This window comes from Plectropomus leopardus, chromosome 21 (assembly GCF_026936395.1).
Source record: "Plectropomus leopardus strain MGB_pleo_1.0 chromosome 21, ASM2693639v1, whole genome shotgun sequence".
NCBI classification, from domain to species: domain Eukaryota; kingdom Metazoa; phylum Chordata; class Actinopteri; order Perciformes; family Serranidae; genus Plectropomus; species Plectropomus leopardus.
Genome location: NC_142196.1, coordinates 17,953,388 through 17,975,010, shown reverse-complemented (window position 1 = coordinate 17,975,010; position 21,623 = coordinate 17,953,388). Strand labels below are relative to the sequence as shown.

The 21,623-nt window shown below is 40.0% G+C and overlaps 2 protein-coding genes across 3 annotated transcripts in view; one reads left to right on the top strand and one right to left on the bottom strand.

Annotated features, from left to right (window-relative positions):
- Positions 1 to 9,525, top strand: part of acad11 (acyl-CoA dehydrogenase family, member 11) — a 75,310-nt gene extending 65,785 nt beyond the window's left edge. Inside the window, exons 19-20 of the mRNA XM_042510266.2 lie at positions 3,901 to 4,010; positions 4,105 to 9,525. Coding sequence (XP_042366200.2) covers positions 3,901 to 4,010; positions 4,105 to 4,219 — 225 coding nt within the window. The 3' untranslated portion in view covers positions 4,220 to 9,525. The remainder of the gene's footprint in view (positions 1 to 3,900; positions 4,011 to 4,104) is intronic.
- On the bottom strand, positions 7,161 to 20,446 carry u2surp (U2 snRNP-associated SURP domain containing). Of its 2 annotated transcripts, XM_042510195.2 has the most exons (26): positions 20,324 to 20,446; positions 19,416 to 19,514; positions 18,458 to 18,572; positions 18,225 to 18,346; positions 18,057 to 18,127; positions 17,382 to 17,470; positions 17,199 to 17,234; positions 17,007 to 17,089; positions 16,149 to 16,314; positions 14,643 to 14,854; positions 14,204 to 14,247; positions 12,388 to 12,492; positions 12,224 to 12,290; positions 11,926 to 12,089; positions 11,083 to 11,245; positions 10,883 to 10,962; positions 10,703 to 10,790; positions 10,460 to 10,594; positions 10,127 to 10,316; positions 9,940 to 10,020; positions 9,748 to 9,799; positions 9,512 to 9,662; positions 9,260 to 9,370; positions 9,034 to 9,161; positions 8,749 to 8,934; positions 7,161 to 7,670 (listed from the first exon to the last, which is right to left on the bottom strand). In XM_042510195.2, the coding sequence occupies exons 1-26, from the start codon at positions 20,366 to 20,368 to the stop codon at positions 7,535 to 7,537; spliced, it is 2,919 nt and encodes a 972-aa protein (XP_042366129.1). In that variant the 5' UTR covers positions 20,369 to 20,446; the 3' UTR covers positions 7,161 to 7,534. The 2 variants fall into 2 exon arrangements, with proteins under 2 accessions (XP_042366129.1, XP_042366128.1); XM_042510194.2 differs by lacking the exon at positions 17,199 to 17,234.
- Between the last annotated feature and the right edge of the window lie 1,177 nt (positions 20,447 to 21,623).

The following is a 21,623-nucleotide window of genomic DNA, read 5'->3' as shown; positions in this document are numbered from 1 at the left end:
GCCAACGTGAGCGTTGAAGTCCCCCAGCAGAACGAGGGAGTCCCCAGAAGGAGCACTCTCCAGCACCCCCTCTAAGGACTCCAAAAAGGGTGGATACTCTGAACTGCTGTTTGGACCATAGGCACAAACAACAGTCAGGATCCGTCCCCCAACCCGAAGGCGGAGGGAGGCTACCCTCTCATTCACCGGCGTAAACTCCAATGTACAGGCGCCGGGCAGGGGTGGCAATACTTATTACCCCCCGGCTCGGTGCCTGTACGTTGGAGTTTACGCCGGTAAACTCACCAGTGGCAACTCCAGAGTGGAAGAGAGTCCATCCCCTCTCAAGATGACTGGTTCCGGAGCCCAAGCCATGTGTCGAGGTGAGGCCGACTATATCTAGTCGGAACTTCTCAACCTCGCGCACCAGCTCAGGCTCCTTCCCCACCAGAGAGGTGACATTCCACGTCCCCAGAGCTAGCTTCTGCAGCCGAGGATCAGACCGCCAAGGTCCCCGCCTTCGGCTGCCGCCCAGCTCACATTGCACCCGACCCCTACGGCCCCTCCTACGGGTGGTGAGCCCACGGGAAGGAGGTCCCATGTCACCTCTTCGGGCTGTGCCCGGCCGGGCCCCATGGGTAAAGGCCCGGCCACCAGGCGCTCGCCATCAAGCCCCACCCCCAAGCAGAAACACGCCACAGCATCATTTGTTGCAAAAACAACCATAAACACCATAAAATTGCATGTTGAAAAAATGACGAAAAGGCAAAGCTATAGTAAGGTAAAAATGTCAAAATATGACATGTTCCAAAAAGAGCTTAAAACACCTTAAAACACTATAAAATAGTACTCAGAGAAACGCCACAGCATAATTTGTTGCAAAAACAACCAAAAACACAATAAAATCGCTTGTTGAAAAAATGACCGAAAAGGCAAGGCTATAGTAAGGCAAAAATGTCAAAATATGACATGTCCCAAAAATGTCTGAAAACACCTTTAATCAGCATAAAATAGCGTTCAAAGAAACGCCACAGCATCATTTGTTGCAAAAACAACCAAAAACACAATAAAATCGCATGTTGAAAAAATGGCCGAAAAGGCAAGGCTATAGTAAGGAAAAAAGGCCAAATATGACATGTCCCAAAAAGAGCTTAAAACACCTTAAAACAGCATAAAATAATGTGCAGAAAAACGCTACAGCATAATTTGTTGCAAAAATGGACAAAAACAGAATAAAATCGCATGTTGAAAAAATGACCGAAAAGGCAAGGCTATAGTAAGGCAAAAATGTCAAAATATGACATGTCCCAAAAAGAGCTTAAAATACCATAAAACAGCATAAAATATCGTGCAGAAAAACGCCACAGCATAATTTGTTACAAAAATGGACAAAAACACAATAAAATCACATGTTGAAAAAATGACCGAAAAGGCAAGGCTATAGTAAGGCAAAAATGTCAAAATATGACATGTCCCAAAAAGAGCTTAAAACACCTTTAAACAGCATAAAATAGCGTGCAGAAACACGCTACAGCATAATTTGTTACAAAAATGGACAAAAACACAATAAAATCGCATGTTGAAAAAATGACCGAAAAGGCAAGGCTATAGTAAGGCAAAAATGTCAAAATATGACATGTCCCAAAAACTGCTGAAAATACCTTCAAATGGCATAAAATAGCGTGCAGAGACACACCACAGCATCATTTGTTACAAAAATGGACAAAAACAGAATAAAATTGCATGTTGAAAAAATGACCGAAAAGACAAGGTTATAGTAAGTCAAAAATGTCAAAATATGACATGTCCCAAAAAGAGCTTAAAACACCTTAAAACAGCATAAAATAGGGTGCAAAGAAATGCCACAGCATAATTTGTTACAAAAACGGCAAAAAACACCATAAAATTGCATGTTGAAAAAATGACCGAAAAGGCAAGGCTATAGTGAGGCAAACGTGAAAATATGGACATGTCACCTTTTGACATTTTTTGCCGTATCATCGTATTGCATCTTTGGTTGTGTCATTTTTGCATGAAAAAAAAATTGTATGTCGACCAAAATGGCATGAAAAAGTCATACTATATTTGTTGTTCAAAGTGGCATGTAACAGTCATAGTACAGAATCTTGTCCAAAATGGCATAAAAAAGTCATAAAGTTTGTCGTCCCAAACAGCATAAAAAAGTCATGATATAGTATGTCGTCAAAACCAGCATAAAAAAAGTCATAGTACAGCACGTGTCCAAAATGGCCTAAAAAATGTCGTAGTATATTATGTCATCTAAAATGGCATAAAGTAGTCATAGTATAGTATGTTGTCCGAAAAACACTGCTTCATGCCATTTCAGAAGATTTACTGTACAGTGATTTCATGCTCTATTAGATGATATTCTGTACTCTGACTAATGCCCTTTTGGAAACCCATACTATACTATGACTTTTAGTCATACTATGACTTTTTCATAACATTTTGGACTACATACTGCACTATGGCCTCAAGCCATTACATGGAGCCACTACCTTGTGGGGTCTCGACTGTGACTTTTTGCCAGGCAGCAGGAAGGGGCGGGGCCCCCGGTCACACTGACCCCCGGCATCATGGACTGGCCCTGGGGGCATGTAATGTCACCTCTCTGGTGGGGAAGGAGCTGGAGCTGATGTGGGAGTTGGAGTAGTACTGACTAGATACAGTTGGGCTCAGCTCCACGCGCAGCTCTGCCTCTGGAAGCATAACCCTGGAGCTGTCCAGGGTGAGAGGCGCCTGGCGGGTGAGGGGATATTCACGAGCTGCCGGCTGAGTGCCGCTGTCTTGGAGTTTACTTCAATGCGATTGTGTGTTACAAAGAGGAGGTCTCTGATTGTTGTTTGTGCGTATGCACCAAACAGTCGTTCAGAGTACCCGACCTTCTTGGAGTCTCTGAGCGGTGTCCAGGAAAGGGTGCCGATGGGGACTCCGTGGATGGAGGTCCGATTCAGGGACCTCAGTATCGCATCTCTGCTCTTCGCAGATGATGTGGTGCTGTTGGCTTCGTCACACTGTGACCTCCAGCATGCACTGGGGCGGTTTGCATCCAAGTGTGAGGCAGGCAGGATGGAAGTCAAGACCTCCAAATATGAGGCCATGGACTGTAGCCCCAAGTGAAGGAGTTCAAGTATCTGGGGGTCTTGTTCATGGATGAGGGTAGAACGGAGCGTGACATGGACAGGCGGTTTGGTGCGGCATCCGTAGTGATGCGGAAGTTGCGTAGGACTGTCATGGTGAAGAAGGAGCTGAGCAGGAAGGCAAAGCTCTGAACTGACCGATCCATCTATGATCCAACCTTCACCTATGGCCATGAGCTCTGGATAGTGACTGAAAGGATGAGATCGTGGATACAAGCAGCCAAAATGAGTTTCCTCTGCAGGGTGGCTGGGCTCAGCCTCAGAGATAAGGTGAGGAGCTTAGACATCCAGGAGGAGCTCGGAGTAGAGCCGCTGCTCCTTCGCATTGAAAAGGGCCACGTGAGGTGGTTTTGGCATCTGATCTGGATGCCTCCCACTGGAGGTTTTACAGGCACGCTGGAGAGATTATATATCTCGTCTTGCCTGGGAACGCCTCGGGGTCTGTCAGGAGGAGCTGGACAACATTGCTGAGGAAAGGGACGCCAAGAATACTCAGCTCTACCTGTTGCCCCCACGACCAAGCGGACGACAGCGGATGGGTGGATGGATGGATATAGCATTTAAAACATTTTTTTTCGTCATTGTTCTAGGTCACAACCATCATTTTGCAGATATAAGTCTAAATTTAGCCTCTGAGGTTACCATTTAGAACCTAAAGTGGCTAGTATTTCTAACAATGTATTGACATGGTCTCAAAAGGTATTGGGACACAGCCAGTCATTGAATACGTCTACTAATTTTTCACTGGTTTTCTTCCTAGATTGCTATGATAAAGGTGGCAGCAGCCAGGATGGCGTGTAAGGTGGTGGACTGTGCTATACAGGTCTATGGAGGTGCCGGTGTGTCTGGAGACTTCCCATTAGCACAGATGTGAGTTTGTTTGTTTTTTTCCCACACATGCACATGAGAATAAATGTTAAACTAATTCCCTTCCTGATGCCAGTATGACTACATTCTTCCTCAGGTATTCATATGTGCGGACTCTACGCATTGCTGATGGGCCAGATGAGGTGCACCTCTCCTCCATAGCTCGTCTGGAACTGAGGGATCAGCTGAAGAGGGCACAGGCTAAGCTCTAAAGTAACTGACATGAAGCCACAACAGTTTTACAAAATTGCAATTTGCCTTATACAAATGATGTAAACCCCAAATGATCATTTGTATGTGTATTTGTTTAGAAAACGTTTGCATGCCTCCTGTAAACAAAGAATAAAAAAAGAAGGTTCTTGATGAACTTCAGTCATAAGATACTGTTTTTAACAACAGCAAACCACATCAAAACATCCTTTTACAGACTCTTGCACAACTCATGCAGTATAATCCAAATCTCATTTATCTAGACATACAGTCCATACCTCCCAAACAGATAGCTGAGCAACTGAACTGATCTGGATGTGTAATGAATCAATACTTTCTTTAAAGTTAGTCAGCAGAAGACCAGCAGCTGCTGTGTTCAACCAGGACACAGTCTAAGTCAGTAAGTAGATTTTTTAATTTTTTGACCTTAGTGAATCAGAACTAAACATTTAAAACACTCTAGTAACACAATAAAACAAACTAATTGTGGCTGTAGACCGGTGCAGATTGGCTGGTGGTTAAATTATCTGGCCATAGAGAGAGATGTGTTTGTAGGTGTGGCCCTGAGAACAGGCCGACAAACCAGGAAATAAACATTTTAAAGGTTTCTTATTATCTCATTCGACAGTGTCCGCTGAAACATCATGACATGAATCTATTGCTGTGCGCTATTTTTGGTCCCAACAAGAACATATCAGCCATCTTTAGTACAAATATATAATTACTTGACCAGCAAAGACATGAACAAAAGATCCCGATCAGGATTCGTACTGGTGATCAATGGTAGGAAAATATAACTAAACACGCACGCGCTACCGTTAAACCACGCAAGTCAATCCATATTTCTGTCAGCCAGGTGTATATAATCGTCAGTACTAGTGTGAATATACTCATAAGTAAACGTTTCATATGATACAACTTAATGCATCTAAAATCTGAGCATATTTAAGTATATTGTGGCCATACATATAGCCTAATTTTTAATAAAAACCCTGATAACGTTATCTATGCCGCCGATCATTTCACTTTACCACACTCGCGCCTACTATTATCATCATCGCATAACATTAAAGCTGACAGCCATGTCTGATGTGAGTGAAAACGTGTCAGTGAATACTGCAGAATATCGTTGGGATTAAATACATACGCGTCTGTAGCTGTGAATATAAAACACGATCGGTGATAGTATCACAAATTTATCTGGGTTACCCACAGCCAACTTCCTATTACACGCCAACACGTGTGTCTGTATGTGTAACTTAGAGACTGTATGAAAACACAAACAGCTCTCAGATCCACAGGACATCAGGTAAACAATGATACATGACGGAAATATAAGAATGAGGACAGGTACACTTTGTAAACAACTTACCGACGTTTGCAGTATTGTTCATAGCATCAACGCGGTTACCTATGCTGTCAACGCGAGCCGTGTTCATCGCGATTTAATGTAAATACACATGAAATATGCAATAAATCCCACGAAGTTTGGATTCAACTGGTGATATAACATAACTGTGTGTGAGGTTTTGGTTGCAATTCCGACCTCAGGAAGCTCATACTATGGAGAAATCACAAAGTCAGTGTCAATCGCGGCTGAAAACACTGCGAACATAAATCCTTTGCAAAATGTTCTGCCAAAAATCTTTTATGTGTAACATTAGTAATCCGATGTATAGATGTAAGAGCTGAATGCGTGGTCTACCTAGAGGTGAAAACTGTAGTCTGAGTAGTTTATACCGTGCTGGATCTCAGCCTGCCAGCTGTATTATAACATATTATATTCTGCAGTATTCAGTGACACTTTTTCACTCACATCAGACATGACTGTCAGCCTTAAATGTTATGCGATGAGGATAATAGTACGCAAGAGTGTGGTAAAGTGAAATGATCGGGGGCATAGATAACGTTATCAGGGTTTAGGTTAGGCTATATGTATGGCCACAATATACTTAAATACGCTCAGATTTTAGATGCATTTAAGTTATATAATAAAAAACATTTACACATGAAGATATCACACTAGTACTGAGAATTATATATACCTGGCTGGTGATGCAGCTTAATGACCTGAATGGCTTAACGGCAACGCGCATGCACAAACACCATATTTTGTCCTCATGTCCTGTTATTGATCACAAGTTCGAATCCTGGTCGGGATCTTTTGTTCATGTCGTCGCTGATCACGTAATGTTATTTTCGTACTAAAGATAGCTAATATGTTCTTGCTGGGACCAAAAATAGCGCACAGCAATAGATTTAAGTCAAGTTTCAGCAGACACCGTCAAATGAATGAGATAATAAGGCGGGACTTCTAAAGCGTTTATTTCCTGGTTTGCCGGCCTGTTCTCGGAGGTCACGCCTACAAACAGATCTGTCTCTATGGCCAGCTGATTTCGTTAATTTTCTGTGGTTTATAATAGATCAATGGTTAATTAAACCACCAGTCAATCTGTAACACCGACAGCTGCTGTTTCAGCAAGGTAATTATGGCTCCCCATCAGAAAGGGATGTCCAACTGGTTAGTACTGAGCATACAACTTCATAAATAAGGCCTGGATTATACTGCACAAGTTTGTTAAAGTTTGTAAAAAAACATTTGCCATCAAGTTGCTGTTGTCAATTGCAGCCCCAACTTTAATTTCTCAAGAATCTTTTCAGTTTTTGGAGGCATGTGGGGAAAACGGTTTTATCCACGAGTCTGACCTAATACAGGGTGAGAAATTGATGTACAAATAGTCATATAGGGGGTTACGTATTCCTGCTTTTCCAGTTGCCCTGAACTGTCTGCTGGAATCAGATTATGTTTAGCTTTTTGCAAGTTTGATTAAATTTCCAATAATACACTAAAAAGTAAGTACTTGTAATTACTTTTACTGTGACCTGCTTTTAAATAATAAGAGGTTTTGAATGTCCACATTATGTTTGATTTAAAAATGACACTTTTTTATTAGGAATTCTTTTTTAATGTGAACTACAAAAACAGAAATCGACAGCATGAATATGACTAATGTCATCACACTCTGAACAGGTGTGGTCTATCACATGGATGAATTCCATTGGGAGGTGTTGGGGAATCAGGACACAAGAGCACATTATTTTTTTGTACAATATAAAACAGCAATGGCCCCATCCATTTGATACACCAGATGGCAACCCATGCAACACCCTTCACTCTTCATTGTCTATACATTAACATTTGGGCAGAGAGCTTCAGCTGCCAAATCAGTCAATCTTTTATACAACACGGCGCAGAAAAGGGAAGAATAAAGAGGGGGGAGAAAAGGCTGGTTTGGAGGTTGAAAGGAAAGGAAGTGTCAGTGTTTGCTCTTCTTTGATTTTTTGTGAGACCTGTGAGGTGACCTTGATTTGGACCGGGACTTCTTAGCTGATTTCTTGGGCGTCCTGGAGCGTGACCTCCTGGATCGTTTGGGTGTGCGAGGTGACGGAGATCTAGTGGGACAAACGGGTAATTAGATTTCAATCTAGATGTTTTAAATCTCTTGAAACACAATTCAATTAATAAAAGGACATCTCAACTACAAGATAAAATGTAAGATTAAAGGATCTATATGTACGATCTGGGCATAATTTTAATTTGTAACATTCGAAAAATGAACCAACCCTATCAACAGAGGGTGAAGAGATTACACCTTTGACGTTATGTCCAAGATGCCTATGTACTGGATTGCAAAGATTAACTTTGCGAGTTAAGAGTGAGCGGCGACAGTGAGTCACTGTAGCCTGCAGTGCGCTGCAGGAGAGGATGAAGACGTTGAGCCCTGTTGAATAGTGCCTCCTCCCTGTTAATGTATAGCAACCCCCTTGGTGGTCACGGTTAAGGCTAAGGATTTGGGTCAGGTTTAGGCAGAGAGTAGACATATCGACCGAGAAACAGTCCTTGACTCAACACCGAAGTCAGTGGATACAGTGTAGAAGTTACAAATACAGTACATTAGTTAGAGTGTCAGAAACACAGCGATGGCAGAAGCTCCAGGAAAAAGACTGTTATCCCCATCACAGGCAGCAAAACTACAGTAAATATTGGTGCAGCTTTCCAACGCTTGGAGATAAAAAAAGATGCAGTTCGATGCTAAACTTGCAACGTTTCATTTAGACTGGTAAATAACATCTAACGTCAGCTATTTACCTAAACATATCTTTAGTGTAACGAATGACAACACAAACTGTGGGCTTACAGTTTGTTTAAAACGTTTGAAATAGTGTCATGTGACTGTTTTCTTGTTACTGTGGCATTGCTAAAGCTGAGCTGAATTAGCCACACATGATCAGAAGATAGCAGCCTTATTTTCACCGGCTGTATTCTTGTTCTGCTGTCAGTTATGAGTTGCCTTTATTGATGACTGATGACTATAAATTGCAGTTGACACAGTAGTAGACTGACCTTTAAAGGGTGAAATAATGCCCCCTATTCAGTAGGACTGGGTGGCTGGAAATTGCAAATACCTCCTTTAACCAAGACCTGGTTCTGGTGACATTAACAGCTGCACTGCTGGACAGAAAGTCTTACCTCTTGGAGGACTTTTTGTTGCTGGATCGGGGAGAGTCTTTATGGGTGGAGCGGGAAGATGTGTCTTTAGAGTATGAGCGGTCGGAGCGTTCTGATCTTTCTGACCGCTCTGAACGAGGGGAGGATGACCGGCCTCGTCTGCTGCTACTCCGCGTTGGGCTCGGTGACCCACTGTGACGCCGCTTCCTATGAAACAGAGGGGACAAATATCCGTCAGATAGGAAATTAAACAAAGCCGGTCTTTCAAATACTACCACACCGCAGCCTACCAACTGGATATCTCACCTCTCTTTCCTGGTTGGTGTGTCCTCCTTTTCTTTTTCCTTCTTCAAATCCTTCAGGCGTGCCTCAGCTTTCTCCTTCTCTTTCTTCTCCCTCTCCTTCTCTCGTTCAAGTTTCTCCTTTTCTTTTTCCTACGATAAAGAAACAGAAAAAAATGACCGCAATTTTGTATTTTAACTCCTGTGTTTGATATCATCTATGGTAAAATCTGAAGTGCCCAACTGAATACCTTTTGTAGTAGTTTGTCTCTGTAGTGCTCCACCTGCTCCTGAATACTCTGCCCAGACTTCTTGGGCCTTTTCCCAGATTCAAGTTCATCCTGGAACTTCATAACTTTAACCTGGGTTAACAATAACATGAAAGGAAAATGGTCAAATAAAATGTATTTAATTTGCAAACAAGACACCACTTATATATATGTATATGTATATGTATGCTGGTCATGTGGGACGAGGGTTTCCTGGTTTCTGTAATAAAGTACCTCTATCTCTCTGAGCTTTGTGCGTTTCTCCTCATTCATTTCAGACATTTTGGCCTTAAAATCGGAGTCATCTCTCATGGGGTTGAAGTAGCTCTGATTATCTTCTGAGCGAGGGCTCCTGTCATCATCATCACCACTGTCTTCGTCATCTCTGTAGTAACGGAAACAAGCTCATTAAAAAGATCTACCAATGTTTGCAAAACAGACATAATAAAATAAAAAGGCAGCACACGTACTTTTTTGTTTCTTCTGGCTGCTCAAATATCTCCCATTTTGAAGTTGTTACGGCTAGGGAGAAAACAAAAGTCAGCATTAATGGCAACTGAGAATTCACACAACCAAACTGGTGACAAAAATAACTTATGTACTGGAGTTTATGCTTTTCACATGTTAAAACTTAGTAGTTTGACGCCACATAAAGGTCTCACCTTGAGCCTCTAACTCTGACTCGTCCACTGCTTCCCATTTTGAAGGTGCTACCTTGAAGGTTGCCTCCTTGGACGGATCCACTGTGAAAACCAGGAAAATGGTGAGAAGCCGATTCTTGCAAGAGCAGCATACAGTAGAAACACTGAAAACCGCCTCATACAACATCCTATCTTAGTCTCTGCTCACAAGGTATGCCATCTAGGTCTTCTTCCATAGGCTTGATAGGAACACCATCTAGGTCATCCAGGGGGGCTCCATCAATAGGGGCCCCATCAATGGGCCCTGCGTCGATCGGCACCCCATCCACGTCCTCCAGCAGAGTGCCGTCTACATACTCCCCGATTGGAGCCCCATCAATGTCTTCTGCTGACTCAGCCTGCCCCAGAGACAGCACACAAACACACACACAAAAAAAAATAAGCTCGGACTTAGAAACTCATGGGATAAGTTTGGAAAGTCAACCTGCTATAAGAGAATTTTCACAATAGTACAACGGTCTAGTTTTGTTACTTCATTTACCTCCACAATGACAGGGGCTTCCTTCTCTGCAGAGAGATTAACTAGACCCAGGAAGATATTCTGCAGCTTGATGAGGAAGGGGTCTGGGTACACAGCCCAGTCCTCCCATGCCCGAAAACACGACATTACTCGTTGCTACCATAAAAAAGAAAAGCAAAAAAAGATGGTCAAGTAACATACTGTAAGTGACAAACTGATTGGGAAAATTATGTGTTTAATTAGCGGGATTTGGACATTAGTTACCTTAAAGTTTTCACTCTGAAGGTGACCCTGTATCGTTTTGTACGTCGCATTGAGGTCTGCGAAAATCTGGCAGAGCTTTGTCTCAAAACTGTCAGGATTGAGAAAGAGCATTAATGTGATTGAGAAACACAAGAAACTTTTGCAATCTTAATGTCCAAGGAGGTAAGTTACACAACTCACTATTTTCTGTAGTAAGACGCATTGGATACTTTGGCAGAGGAGTTGTACAGCACATCAGAAACTAGATATAACCGTGCAATCTGAAATGAGAAAATATGAATTATTTTTGTAGCATTTTTATGAGAATCGTAACCACAGAATTGAACATTTATGAATATTATTGGTCTTGCTGCAAGCTGAAGGTCAGTGCTTTATCTTGCCTTCTTGGGTAGAGGGGTTTTGAGGATGGAGAGAGACTCTGTGACACACTCCACAATCTCTTCAGCTGCTTCGGCATGGCTGAGACAAAACAACATGGCCTCTGCTATGTCTCCCCTCCTGGGAGTCAAACCACGCAGCATCTCCTCTAGTTTGTCCCGCTCGCTGCAGAAATAAAGGGCATTAAGTGTAAATCCACCTGCAGGTTCACCCACTGCAGGGCATCTTTTGATGAATCATGAGATGAGCAGTTTAAAGTAACAGTTCACTCCAAAATCAAAAACATATTTTTCCTTTTACCCGTGGTGCTATTTATCAATGTAGATTATTCTGGTGCAAGTTGCTGCGTGTTGGAGGTATCGACCATAGAGATGTTTGCCTTCTGTTAAATATAATGGAGCTAGATGGCACTCTGCTTGTGGTGCTCAAAGCGCCAAAAGAATTCATTTGAAAAGCTAAACAGCGAAATCTCTTTCCAGAAGTCCCGACCTGCTTAATGAAGATAATCCACAGACCTTGTTGTGAACTATTTTCTTTCTACCAAACTATAATGGCATTTACTGCTAGCTCAACTAGCACAACTGACGTAGCTCGTTATAGTTTTGCCAAGGAGTGCTCCATTTTTGTTAACATCTTACACTGTCACAAGCATGAGCCTCTTGACAATGACTAAATGCAGCCGATATCTTTAACACTCAGAAACTCACACCAAAACAATTTAGACTGATACATAGCACCACAGGTAAGAGGAAAAAAGTTTCTGATTTTGAGCGAAACTGATGTATCATGAGATAGTACAGTCTAACTGAATCCAAGCAAAGAAAATCATAAGAAAATGGTCTTACTCTTCTTTTAAGCAGCCTTTTTTGCTGCCCTCCTCCTCTTCCTCATCTTCTTCACCATCATCATAAGGACCATGGAGGTAAGGGTTAAGAGGTGGTGGACGCCACAAGGAACCATTCTTAAACATCCTAAAGTCCTCTGTTTTCCATTTGACTGGTGCTTCACCCTGAGCAAGAAAATTTGAGTTACTAACAAAACCTGCAGGACCATGATCCCGCAACTTACTATTTTTTTAGAAATTTGGGATGAATGTCCGAAATTTTGTTCTGACTAAAGCAATTTTAAAAACAGAAATCAAACCTGTAGTATGGAGTAGAGCTTCCACCGGTAGTATACATGTGCTGGGCTTTGGTTCTCAAATAAAAACCTGAAAGAAAAGTCACATACATGAGCAGCCGCATCGAAATTGTGCAAAAACTACTAAAATGACGAAAGGTAATAGGTTACTGATGTTCTGCACTAACCTGTACATGGGATTGTTGATTTCTCTGTTCATGATCATGGCTTCAAACATTGGGCCTTCACGCACCACAAACTCGATCATTCGGTGGATGAGAGAGAGCAAATTCCTACAAGAAAAACACAGTTAAAGCAAACAGATTCAGACTGGCCGGACTCTTGACCACTACAAAAAGCCTGTCTGTTAAATGTTTAATTTTTGCGTGGTGGTTTGACACTCAGAGCAGTTGTCTTGGCAGATATGATGCGTTATTGAAAAAACAAATGTTGCAGGGCATAATTGCAGGCGTCATGTGCAGCAAGCTGTGACTGAACAGTGCGTTGCCATGGTAATACTTGCTATAATGCACCTGGAAGAAGATGTCGCTTCAATTACTCAGACAAAATAAACAGTATGTATTTATTAATGTATTAAAATAATGAATTTACTGTAAATGATGAAGCGAGTCATATCTTAATAGAGAGATAACCGTCATAGAGTGTCATGTGACCAGGCATAAATTAAACGCAATTGTGATTATGCCTCTGAGCCTATGTCTAACATTAATTCATAAATGCTAAAAAAAAAATATCAGAACTTAAAATGACAACTGATGTTACAGTAGAACATTGATAAAGATTTTTTAAGCTAACAATTTAGGTAACAGTAAAACTTTTTTTTAAATTGTGTGCAATTTACTACAAGTTCCATCAAATTTATGCTTTTTTTTTGTCAGACTACAGTGCAAAAGGTTTTAAGTTACATTGCACTGCCTGGGCACTTTCTTAAAAATCTTCCTAGATTGAAAGTTTAAAAATTGGGCAACTAGGGAAGCTCAGGAACTTGGGAAAGTAGGAGCGAGACATTGACAAGACACTGTATTAACTGAAAAGTCTGTGAATACAGTGCCTTTCAATTCCCACCCATCTCCTGACTAATGTAAAGTGAGGAAGAACCAAAGCAGTACAGGATTGTTGGCCTAAATAGGCTAAACATGTTATCTGCTGGTGGAGTTGCTAATGTCTGATAAAGTGCAAATGGGATTACTTAAGTTCTTTTGTGACAATTTTTGGGGAGATACATGGTGCAGGCTGCATACAATTAGCCTAAAGTGGCCAACAAGACAAAGGATGTCTTTCATTTGACAACACAGATCACATTTACTTGTATTGGAGCCGATCGTACCAATGGCGGGGTAAAATTCAGTATACTTTCCCAATCCATCCCATGATGCTTTTCAGGTCCCTCGCTGCTGCAGACAGTTCAACTTGTGCTGCTCACCAAGGCCAATGTCAAAGGTCATATAGAGACTACTACTGGCAGGTTTGGATTTGTTTGCAGGAGCCAGATTTACTGAGCTCCTGATAGAGTGACAGAGGCCAAGGGGGTAGACGGTCTGAGTGAGCAATGGTCAGAGAGCGGCATTTCACAACTACAGATCTAAAATCAACAGACTATGTATCTGGCAGAGTAGCATGTCACGAAGTTGAAAAACAACACGACTAAATGTGGATGTATGGAGTGGAACTGCGATGGACTGAAAGTCATGATGTTTGGCTCGAAACAGCACATTAAATAAGCACTACAATGTTTTTGCTACATATTTAAAGGAAATATGAGGTGATGGTGGAGTGTGAAAGAGCAAGATACTAAACAAACTTGTCAGTCAGTATTATTCCATCTACTAATATGATGACATTGTGTGGTAGCCTCAACCGTTGCTCACCCCTACTGACCAGCCCCCTGTAGCATGCAGTGATCAACCGATCAAACTTTAGCTTCATTATGGGATGTTTTTTTTCTAAGTTTGTACACCAATTTAAAAAAAGAAAAACATGTACCTTTCTGTTGGGATAACCACTTTGACTATGGCTTGCGACAGAGTCTGTATATGAAGTCACATCAGATAATAAACATAGAATGTGAGTATTGTTAAAAGGCAACAGGTGAAAAATATAAAAAATGCATTTTAAAGTGCAAATAGACAACAACTTTCCTTTACTGCTGTCAGTTTTACTAAAGGCCAAACACCCTGCCCTGACACTGTATTCATTTAACCATCTCTGTAACACTGAGCATTTTCCACACGCTAACATTTCACTATACCCACACTGTGATATACAAAACTAGTTTAATTCAGCAAGATAAAAACTATCACTAACACAAATTGGAATAAAACATGTCCTGACTGCTCATCATAAAGGCTAACATCGTACCAGCTGAATTAACAAAACACTGCCATAACCCATGAGAAAATCCTAAGCTGACATGCTGAGTTACCTTCTCAAACTCCTCCTTGTTTTTAGGTGGAGGAAGCAAGGGAGCATTGGGGTTCTTTAGCCTCTCCCGGGGCTGTGCGTTGAAGGGTAGGCCAGAGGGAGGCGGTGGGAGTGTGTGCTCCATCATGGAAGGAGGGATGTAGATGGGGTGGGGAGGAATGGGCACACCTTTGCCCCATCCTAATTTCATCTCAAAGTTCATTATCATCTTTCCTGTAATTGAAGCAAGAAAATATATTTCTATACAATGGCTATAAAGAACTAGAGGTATGCAAACTGTTTATTTAAAGGGGAACACCTCCTAAATCAATAAATCCAATATATTCATCCCACGGCCTAGAAATGTTCAATCAGTATTTGTGAACATGAGCTACTCTCCCAAGGGCCATATTCTCAAAGCATCCTTGTATAATAGTTGCTCCTAGTGACGAAATTCTAAGAAAATTCTTAAATTACGTTGTTTTATGTTGTCTAAGAATTTCAGGTTAGAGTTAAAATCTTCGCAAAGATCTTAGCCCTTATGAGTGCTACTATGGTAAAAAACTGAGAGGGAGAAAATTATGTGAAGACAAAGAGGTAGAAGAAACGTTGGGTGACAACAGAGTTAATGAAATGCTAAAGAAATACAGTGATCATAACTCTAAAATATTTGCAACTGGAAAAATACAACAGTGCAACAGTGTAATCACACAAACTGAGCTTTCACAGACTCATACTGTGACGCAGTTCATTTCGTCTTCACAGGGTGTCCACGCCTAAAAGGGTGTGTCTTTGACAGCCACTCACATCTGTTAAAGAATGTGTAATACCTAGTCAGGGGATCAGCCACACCTCCTCACTTAGAAAAAGGTTTCTGTCTCTTGCTAGCTCAGAGTTAATAATAATAATAATAATAATAATAATATATTTTATTTATAACGCACTTTCCATTCAGCAAAATCTCAAAGAGTTGCTCTTTGAATTTTCCTAAATCACTTCTAAACTGGGACTACCTGCTAGTGAAATTTTAGGCTAAAATAGGAGCTCTCTCAGAGTATTCTTAAAAATGTTGGTCTCTTAAACTTGTGATATCATCATGAATAAAGTCTGGAGCTGCTCTACAGACAATAAATGGGAGCCTGATTTTTTGGACTCACATAACTTCTTTTTTAATATCCAATGAGCTTTACTCTACTGTAGTGTCCACAGATCTGAAACAGAAATATATTTGACACGTTCCCCCTGGGTGCTCTCGGGGTCATCTACAACATCTTTCCCAATTCACTGTCTAAGGAGCAGCTCCACACCTTATACCTGACGACATCACAAAGTTTTAGCACTCTTGCTTTTGGATTTTGGAGAGAGTTGTTCATGGGTTCATATATTTTTAGAATTTCTTAGACGACAGGAATAACACATATAAATTATGAAAAAGGGGGTATAGTTTCCCAGTTTAAAATTAAATGTTAAAATTAAATTAAATTCACAATTTAATAAAACAAAACAAACAAAAAACAGAGCTGTGTACCATTAAGGTTCTTTAGTGCTCGCTCAGCATCCCTCCTGTTCATGAAAGCCACAAAGCCACAGTTCCTCTCCCGAGCCCTTTCCTCGTCTGTCCTCGGCCACATGATCTTCACACTGGCCAGTGGGCCGTAACGGCCAAACTCTTGACACAGCATCTCCTCATTCATCTATGAAATAACAAAGACAGATATGGTGTTCTTACTTCATATACGGACATTGAATATTTTCTTCACAGCACAATCGCTGTATATAGGGTATTATAAGCAATTTGGTTGTGCCGCATCATATCGTTCATGCTAATACCAGTATAATTTTTAATTATTTAGAAAAATCCACATTGTGATAACAGCAATATTTTGACTTGTTGACATAATAACATCACACTATTATGCACAGCAAAAACAAGCATGGGTGAAGGCGAACCAGCTGACAGCTCTGCATTGGAGACAATGTGCAATTTATTTTATTTTGCTGCACTGTTTATATTTAATACAGAAACAAAATCGCACTCTGAGATTTATACAAACTTTAAAACAAAAATGATTTTTGTTTAATTTCTACTAAATATTTGTATGCAACTTTAACACTTATTTTGTGGCAATTATATGATCTTAACAACTAATAAAATATTCTTAATTTTTTTTTGTATTTTGTTTTATCATTAAGAATATTGTTATCACAAAGATACACTGACATATTGTGATTGACTTTAGGGTGGTTTTGCCCACCCTTAAAAGCAAGTCTTCCCAAAGTAAAGCAACAGGCTCAAATTGGTCCCACCTTTTGCCACAAAAACTATGTCAGTCCATGCTTTAGTGTCCCTGTTCTCTACTTCATAAATATTTGGATATAAACTTACCTGCGGATTGATGTTTCCGAGATACAAGTTAGTGGTGGAAGGGTCTCCGACATCATGGGAACCTGGCGCACAATCGTCCAAAACTGCAGAAACACAAAAAAGAAAAGAATTTCCTACTGCTGTCTGACCGGACAACATTATTTTCTTAGCAAGATGAAGATATTCACGGCCACTATATTAAGTCAAAATTACCACTGGACGGACGGTTTCTTCTTGAAGAACCATCCGCTAAAAGAAGCAGAAACGCAGTATAAATTTTGTTTCAGGGCAAAAGTGGACAAAGGGGGTGAGAGGGTGGAGTAAGGCGTGCAGGACAGCGCCATTTCAGGCCAAGTTAGTACATGGAGCAGAGTCATGCAGCTTAACGATACTTACATGAGCGTCTTCCATCCGCGCCTGATAGAGGTTCGAAGCGACTAACACGTCCTTTCATCTTGTGCCTTTCATCCCTTTCTTCCTGTATTCTGCAGGAAACAGAAGAAAGTACAACTACGTAAAACATTTGTCAAAATTAGTACATTTGTAATAACAGAAGTGCACAATTTCTCACAATAACACCTGGGAACCACTACTCGCCACTACACACAGAAACAATGTATTGAATTTGTAATCTTTATCTATTGATTTTTTTTTTATTTCTTAGCCTTTTTTTCCTGTACAGGGAGGTTGAAATTATGATTGATGGTATATTTATTGAATTATGAAATTGCAGAAAGAAATTTAAATACAAAATGGAATCAGAAACTTTTTTTTTTACAAATTCAAAATTTTGAAAACACTTAAAAGATTTAAATATGTACTGTAGTTAGTCATTATCTATCTTTATTTATCATTATTTATAGATTCTTGTTATTCTGATGTACCACTGGGTAACGAACCTATTTACTTAATTTTTCATTTAAAAAAGAAATGTCATCAGTACTTGAGCTATGTACTAAGTAAAATACAGGAAATGATATGATGACAATTTAAAAAAGTTTTTAAAAAAATTCTAAAACACATTAAATCCTGAACAGTTAAAATTTCTTGAAGGTCTGTGTTAAAACTCACTGTTTAAGTTCTTCTTTGAAAAGCTCCAAGTTGCTTTTCTTCTTTTCCTTTTCATTACTTTTCTTCACAGGCTGTAATACACATGTGGCAAAACAATATCAGCACTTTCAAGCATGATTTACTGTAGCAGTAAAAAGAGAAGCTACTGTTGACTGGGATAGTGCTTACATGTCTTTTATCTAATGTTAAAAACTGAGGTGGGGTTTCCAAAGGCAGGAAACTTTTTGTTTGGGTCTCAAACCGTGACTTGGGCTTGTACAATTTCCCTTTCTTCTCATCACCACCCTCATCTGAAAGGTGAAAGAGAGGTTTTGTTATATTCCACTACAATGACTTAAGCATGTAAAACATAATGTGATTCATCTACGAAATACATGATGTAAATAATAAAAACGTCTTACCTTTGGATGCATTTGCAAATCCACCACGGACAAAGGCCTTGACTTTTCCCTCCCCTCCTCCTTCAAAAGCAGCAAGAAACTCCTCATAAATCTCTGCTGCGGCCCGCTCATCCTCCTGAACACAGAAACCAGCGTCAAAGTAAATGAACACACACACAAACTTACAGATAAATGTTTCAGGATGCTCACACATTTTAAGGCCAAAATTTCAAAACTTTTCACATCACATCAGATTCAACAGAACTCTACTCAAACAGACTTTTAGGTAAAGGATATATATGAAAGAAAGAAGAGAAAAATGAAGACACAGCCATGATGGTAAACAAAATGTCATATATTGACATATACATAGAGTTAAGTTACAAAGACAGCTCCAGAAAATACATTTACCATTATGTTACAATAAGTTTAAGTATGGGTTCCTACAGCTTGGGGTAAAATAGATATTTAAAACCGATTTTATAGTAACAAAAACTTAAGGATAATTTAGCCCAACTGTTTATTGTAACATAAGACATGATATTTTTGTCCTATGAAAACATTAGATTATCTATACCAGGTGTTGAAAAAAAACTGAGTGGAACACATGGAAAACAATGAACATATTATTACATGAAAAATGGTAAATAAGTGGGAATATATAGCATTTTCTGACTGGTTTCTTGTCGTGTTGGTGTTTTTCACTCTGCATGTGAGATCCCACTGGATTGCAATAACAAGTTTAAGAAGAGTAATTTTGGAAATTCTTTAACTAAAAGTCGATGGCAGCACTTATTTTCAGATTTTACAATGCAACATCAGTAAAGAAATGGTTTTAAAATCGCATGTCCCAAAATTGTTCCAGGACTTTTCCAAAACTTTTAATGATGTTAACCAATGTCGTGATGTTTCCAGGCCTGGAAAACAAGATTGTGAAATTCCATAACTTCAATAACTGAGCACCCAATAGCTTACTTACTTTTTTCTTTATTTCATCTTGTTCCTTCTTGCTAAGGGTCCTCTTTGCCACTGCCATTTTTCCAATGCTGAAAGACTTCAGTTTACTCTCAAGCAGCGCCTGTCGACATAAACAAAGCATGGTTGGTCCAACAGGTATTTCATAACCACGCAATGTAACTGTAAATGTGGGTGCATGTAACACATCCACACCATCACACTACTATTCCGCGAACTGTTCGTTATGATGATCGCGAGATCGTGACAACAAACATGTTGACAGGTAGGTTAAGCGGGAGCAATACCGTAACAACCGTAACAACACCCAGCTCATAATACACAGTATGGTGTCAACTCGTAGTTTGCAATCATTGCCCAAACCTTTAAAAGTCGTTGTTTAAGTTGCATATAATGCATCTAGTTGCAACGGGACATTTTTAAGTAGCTAAAAGTGAGCAAAATTATCCAGAGGCCTAACAGGCTGTTATCTGCTGCAGCGCCGCCGACTGAAAGCGGTAAGCGGCGAGTGACTGTCGCAAGGAGGCTAAAATGTTGTTAGGCCCCACTTCCCAAACAATACACTTTCCACTCTAAATACAAACACAATCGCAACAAACATTGTGCTAAATACTTATTGTGTCAGTATCAGCTGGTTAACTGCGCAAAGGATGTTCATTTCTGGGTCAACTGCCCTTCTTATGTTAGCTTAGCTTAAGTTAGCTTAGCTAAATTAGCCAGTGTGCCCGGAGAGCCAGACGATAGCTTTAGCGCGTTTACGGTTAGCTAACACCGCTGCGCACACTCGGTAACTCTTGTTTCTTGCGAGATATAAATATATAAATACGCAAGGTTGTTCGGGTATTATATTATTTACATCTTTTTTACTACACGGACAAGATTGGCTTGTGCAAGTACTGACGGTATATTCACCTTAGCGCTAGCTTTTTGAGAGCCACCAGGCGTTCGGTCCGCCATCTTTTTCGGAACTAAAATAAAATCGATCGTCGAGTAGTGGATAAGCGGCAAACGTGACACCCCAGGCGACACAATCGATCACCGAATCACTGATTGTTGAACTTATTTTCTGTGCCTGTCTTTTTTATTATAGTCATGTTTATATGTGAATAAAAACACAAATCGTGTATGAAAAGTGAAGCAATTCTGAGAGATGAATTTTCTTTATACAAAGTTAATAAAAACATTGCAAGAGGGGAGGGGTGGTGCAAACCGGGGCCGGCATTCAGATCATTTTTGGGGTGGGAGTTGTGTTTTTGTGTTTGGCATTGGGGAGGGGCATTTAACTTTAATTGATAGTATTTTGTATTTATTATTTTGTATTCATATCATAGGAACCCCAAAGCAGAAAGTGGGTTTTAAATGCACGATATCTTAAAAAAAACCCTCCAAAATCACAACATTTATCAATGGCAATATAAATATACGAGCCAAATAATAATGCCGAACTAAGGCCAGACAAATATGAAATATTAAACAAGGTGTCCAAGGCAAAAACATACCAGAACGAAGACCAATCATGCTGGGAAAAAGAGATACAAACTATTAGAAACAAAAACAAAAAATACCAATAAAGGTAACTACAATTTAAAAAATAATCAATAATAATCGCTAATAATGAATAATAATAAGCAGGATCAATAAAGAATAAAAAGATACGTTAAAAAAACTAATTAAAGTGATAAAATTACATGAGAGAAAAAGGCATTCACTGATTATATAACCCTTGTCTCTTTAGGCAAGCGATATTAAATACATAATTATATTTATGACATTGTTTCATTGATGCTACGGTTGATTTTTTTTTCTTTTTTAAAAAGTAAATTGAGTTATAATGAAATTGCATGTAGCTGCTTGTACCATATTTAGTCCAGCAGGTGGTGGTCTCGCTCTCTATCACTATCATTTTATCTCTGTGTTATCTGTCTCTATTACCTGTGCATATTGTTCTGACAACCCACAGCTTAGGGCGATTTTAAAGACCTATTATAATGATTTTTTCGGGCAGTTGGCGAAAAAATATGCATTCCTGTTGGAGAACAGGCCACAGTTGTGCTCCATTACTCCACATCTGGTCAGTATCTGTATAGGCTATGTGTTACGCACATTGCAGGCTCTGAGCTATATGATCTTTGGTAGGTAGGCTATTAATAAAGTCTCCACCATATGTAGCCTGTGCATATGGTCCATATTGGCTGGAATGCTAAGCCATCCA

Excerpts from the sequence above, each read along its gene's own strand:
- u2surp (XM_042510195.2), bottom strand. The coding sequence starts at position 20,368 with ATGGCGGACCGAACGCCTGGTGGCTCTCAAAAAGCTAGCGCTAAG. Across the intron at positions 10,963-11,082 it reads AAACCCCTCTACCCAAGAAG|ATTGCACGGTTATATCTAGT; the intron begins GCAAGATAAAGC and ends TTCTCATTTCAG. Across the intron at positions 9,371-9,511 it reads CAAAGCTCAGAGAGATAGAG|GTTAAAGTTATGAAGTTCCA; the intron begins GTACTTTATTAC and ends TTGTTAACCCAG.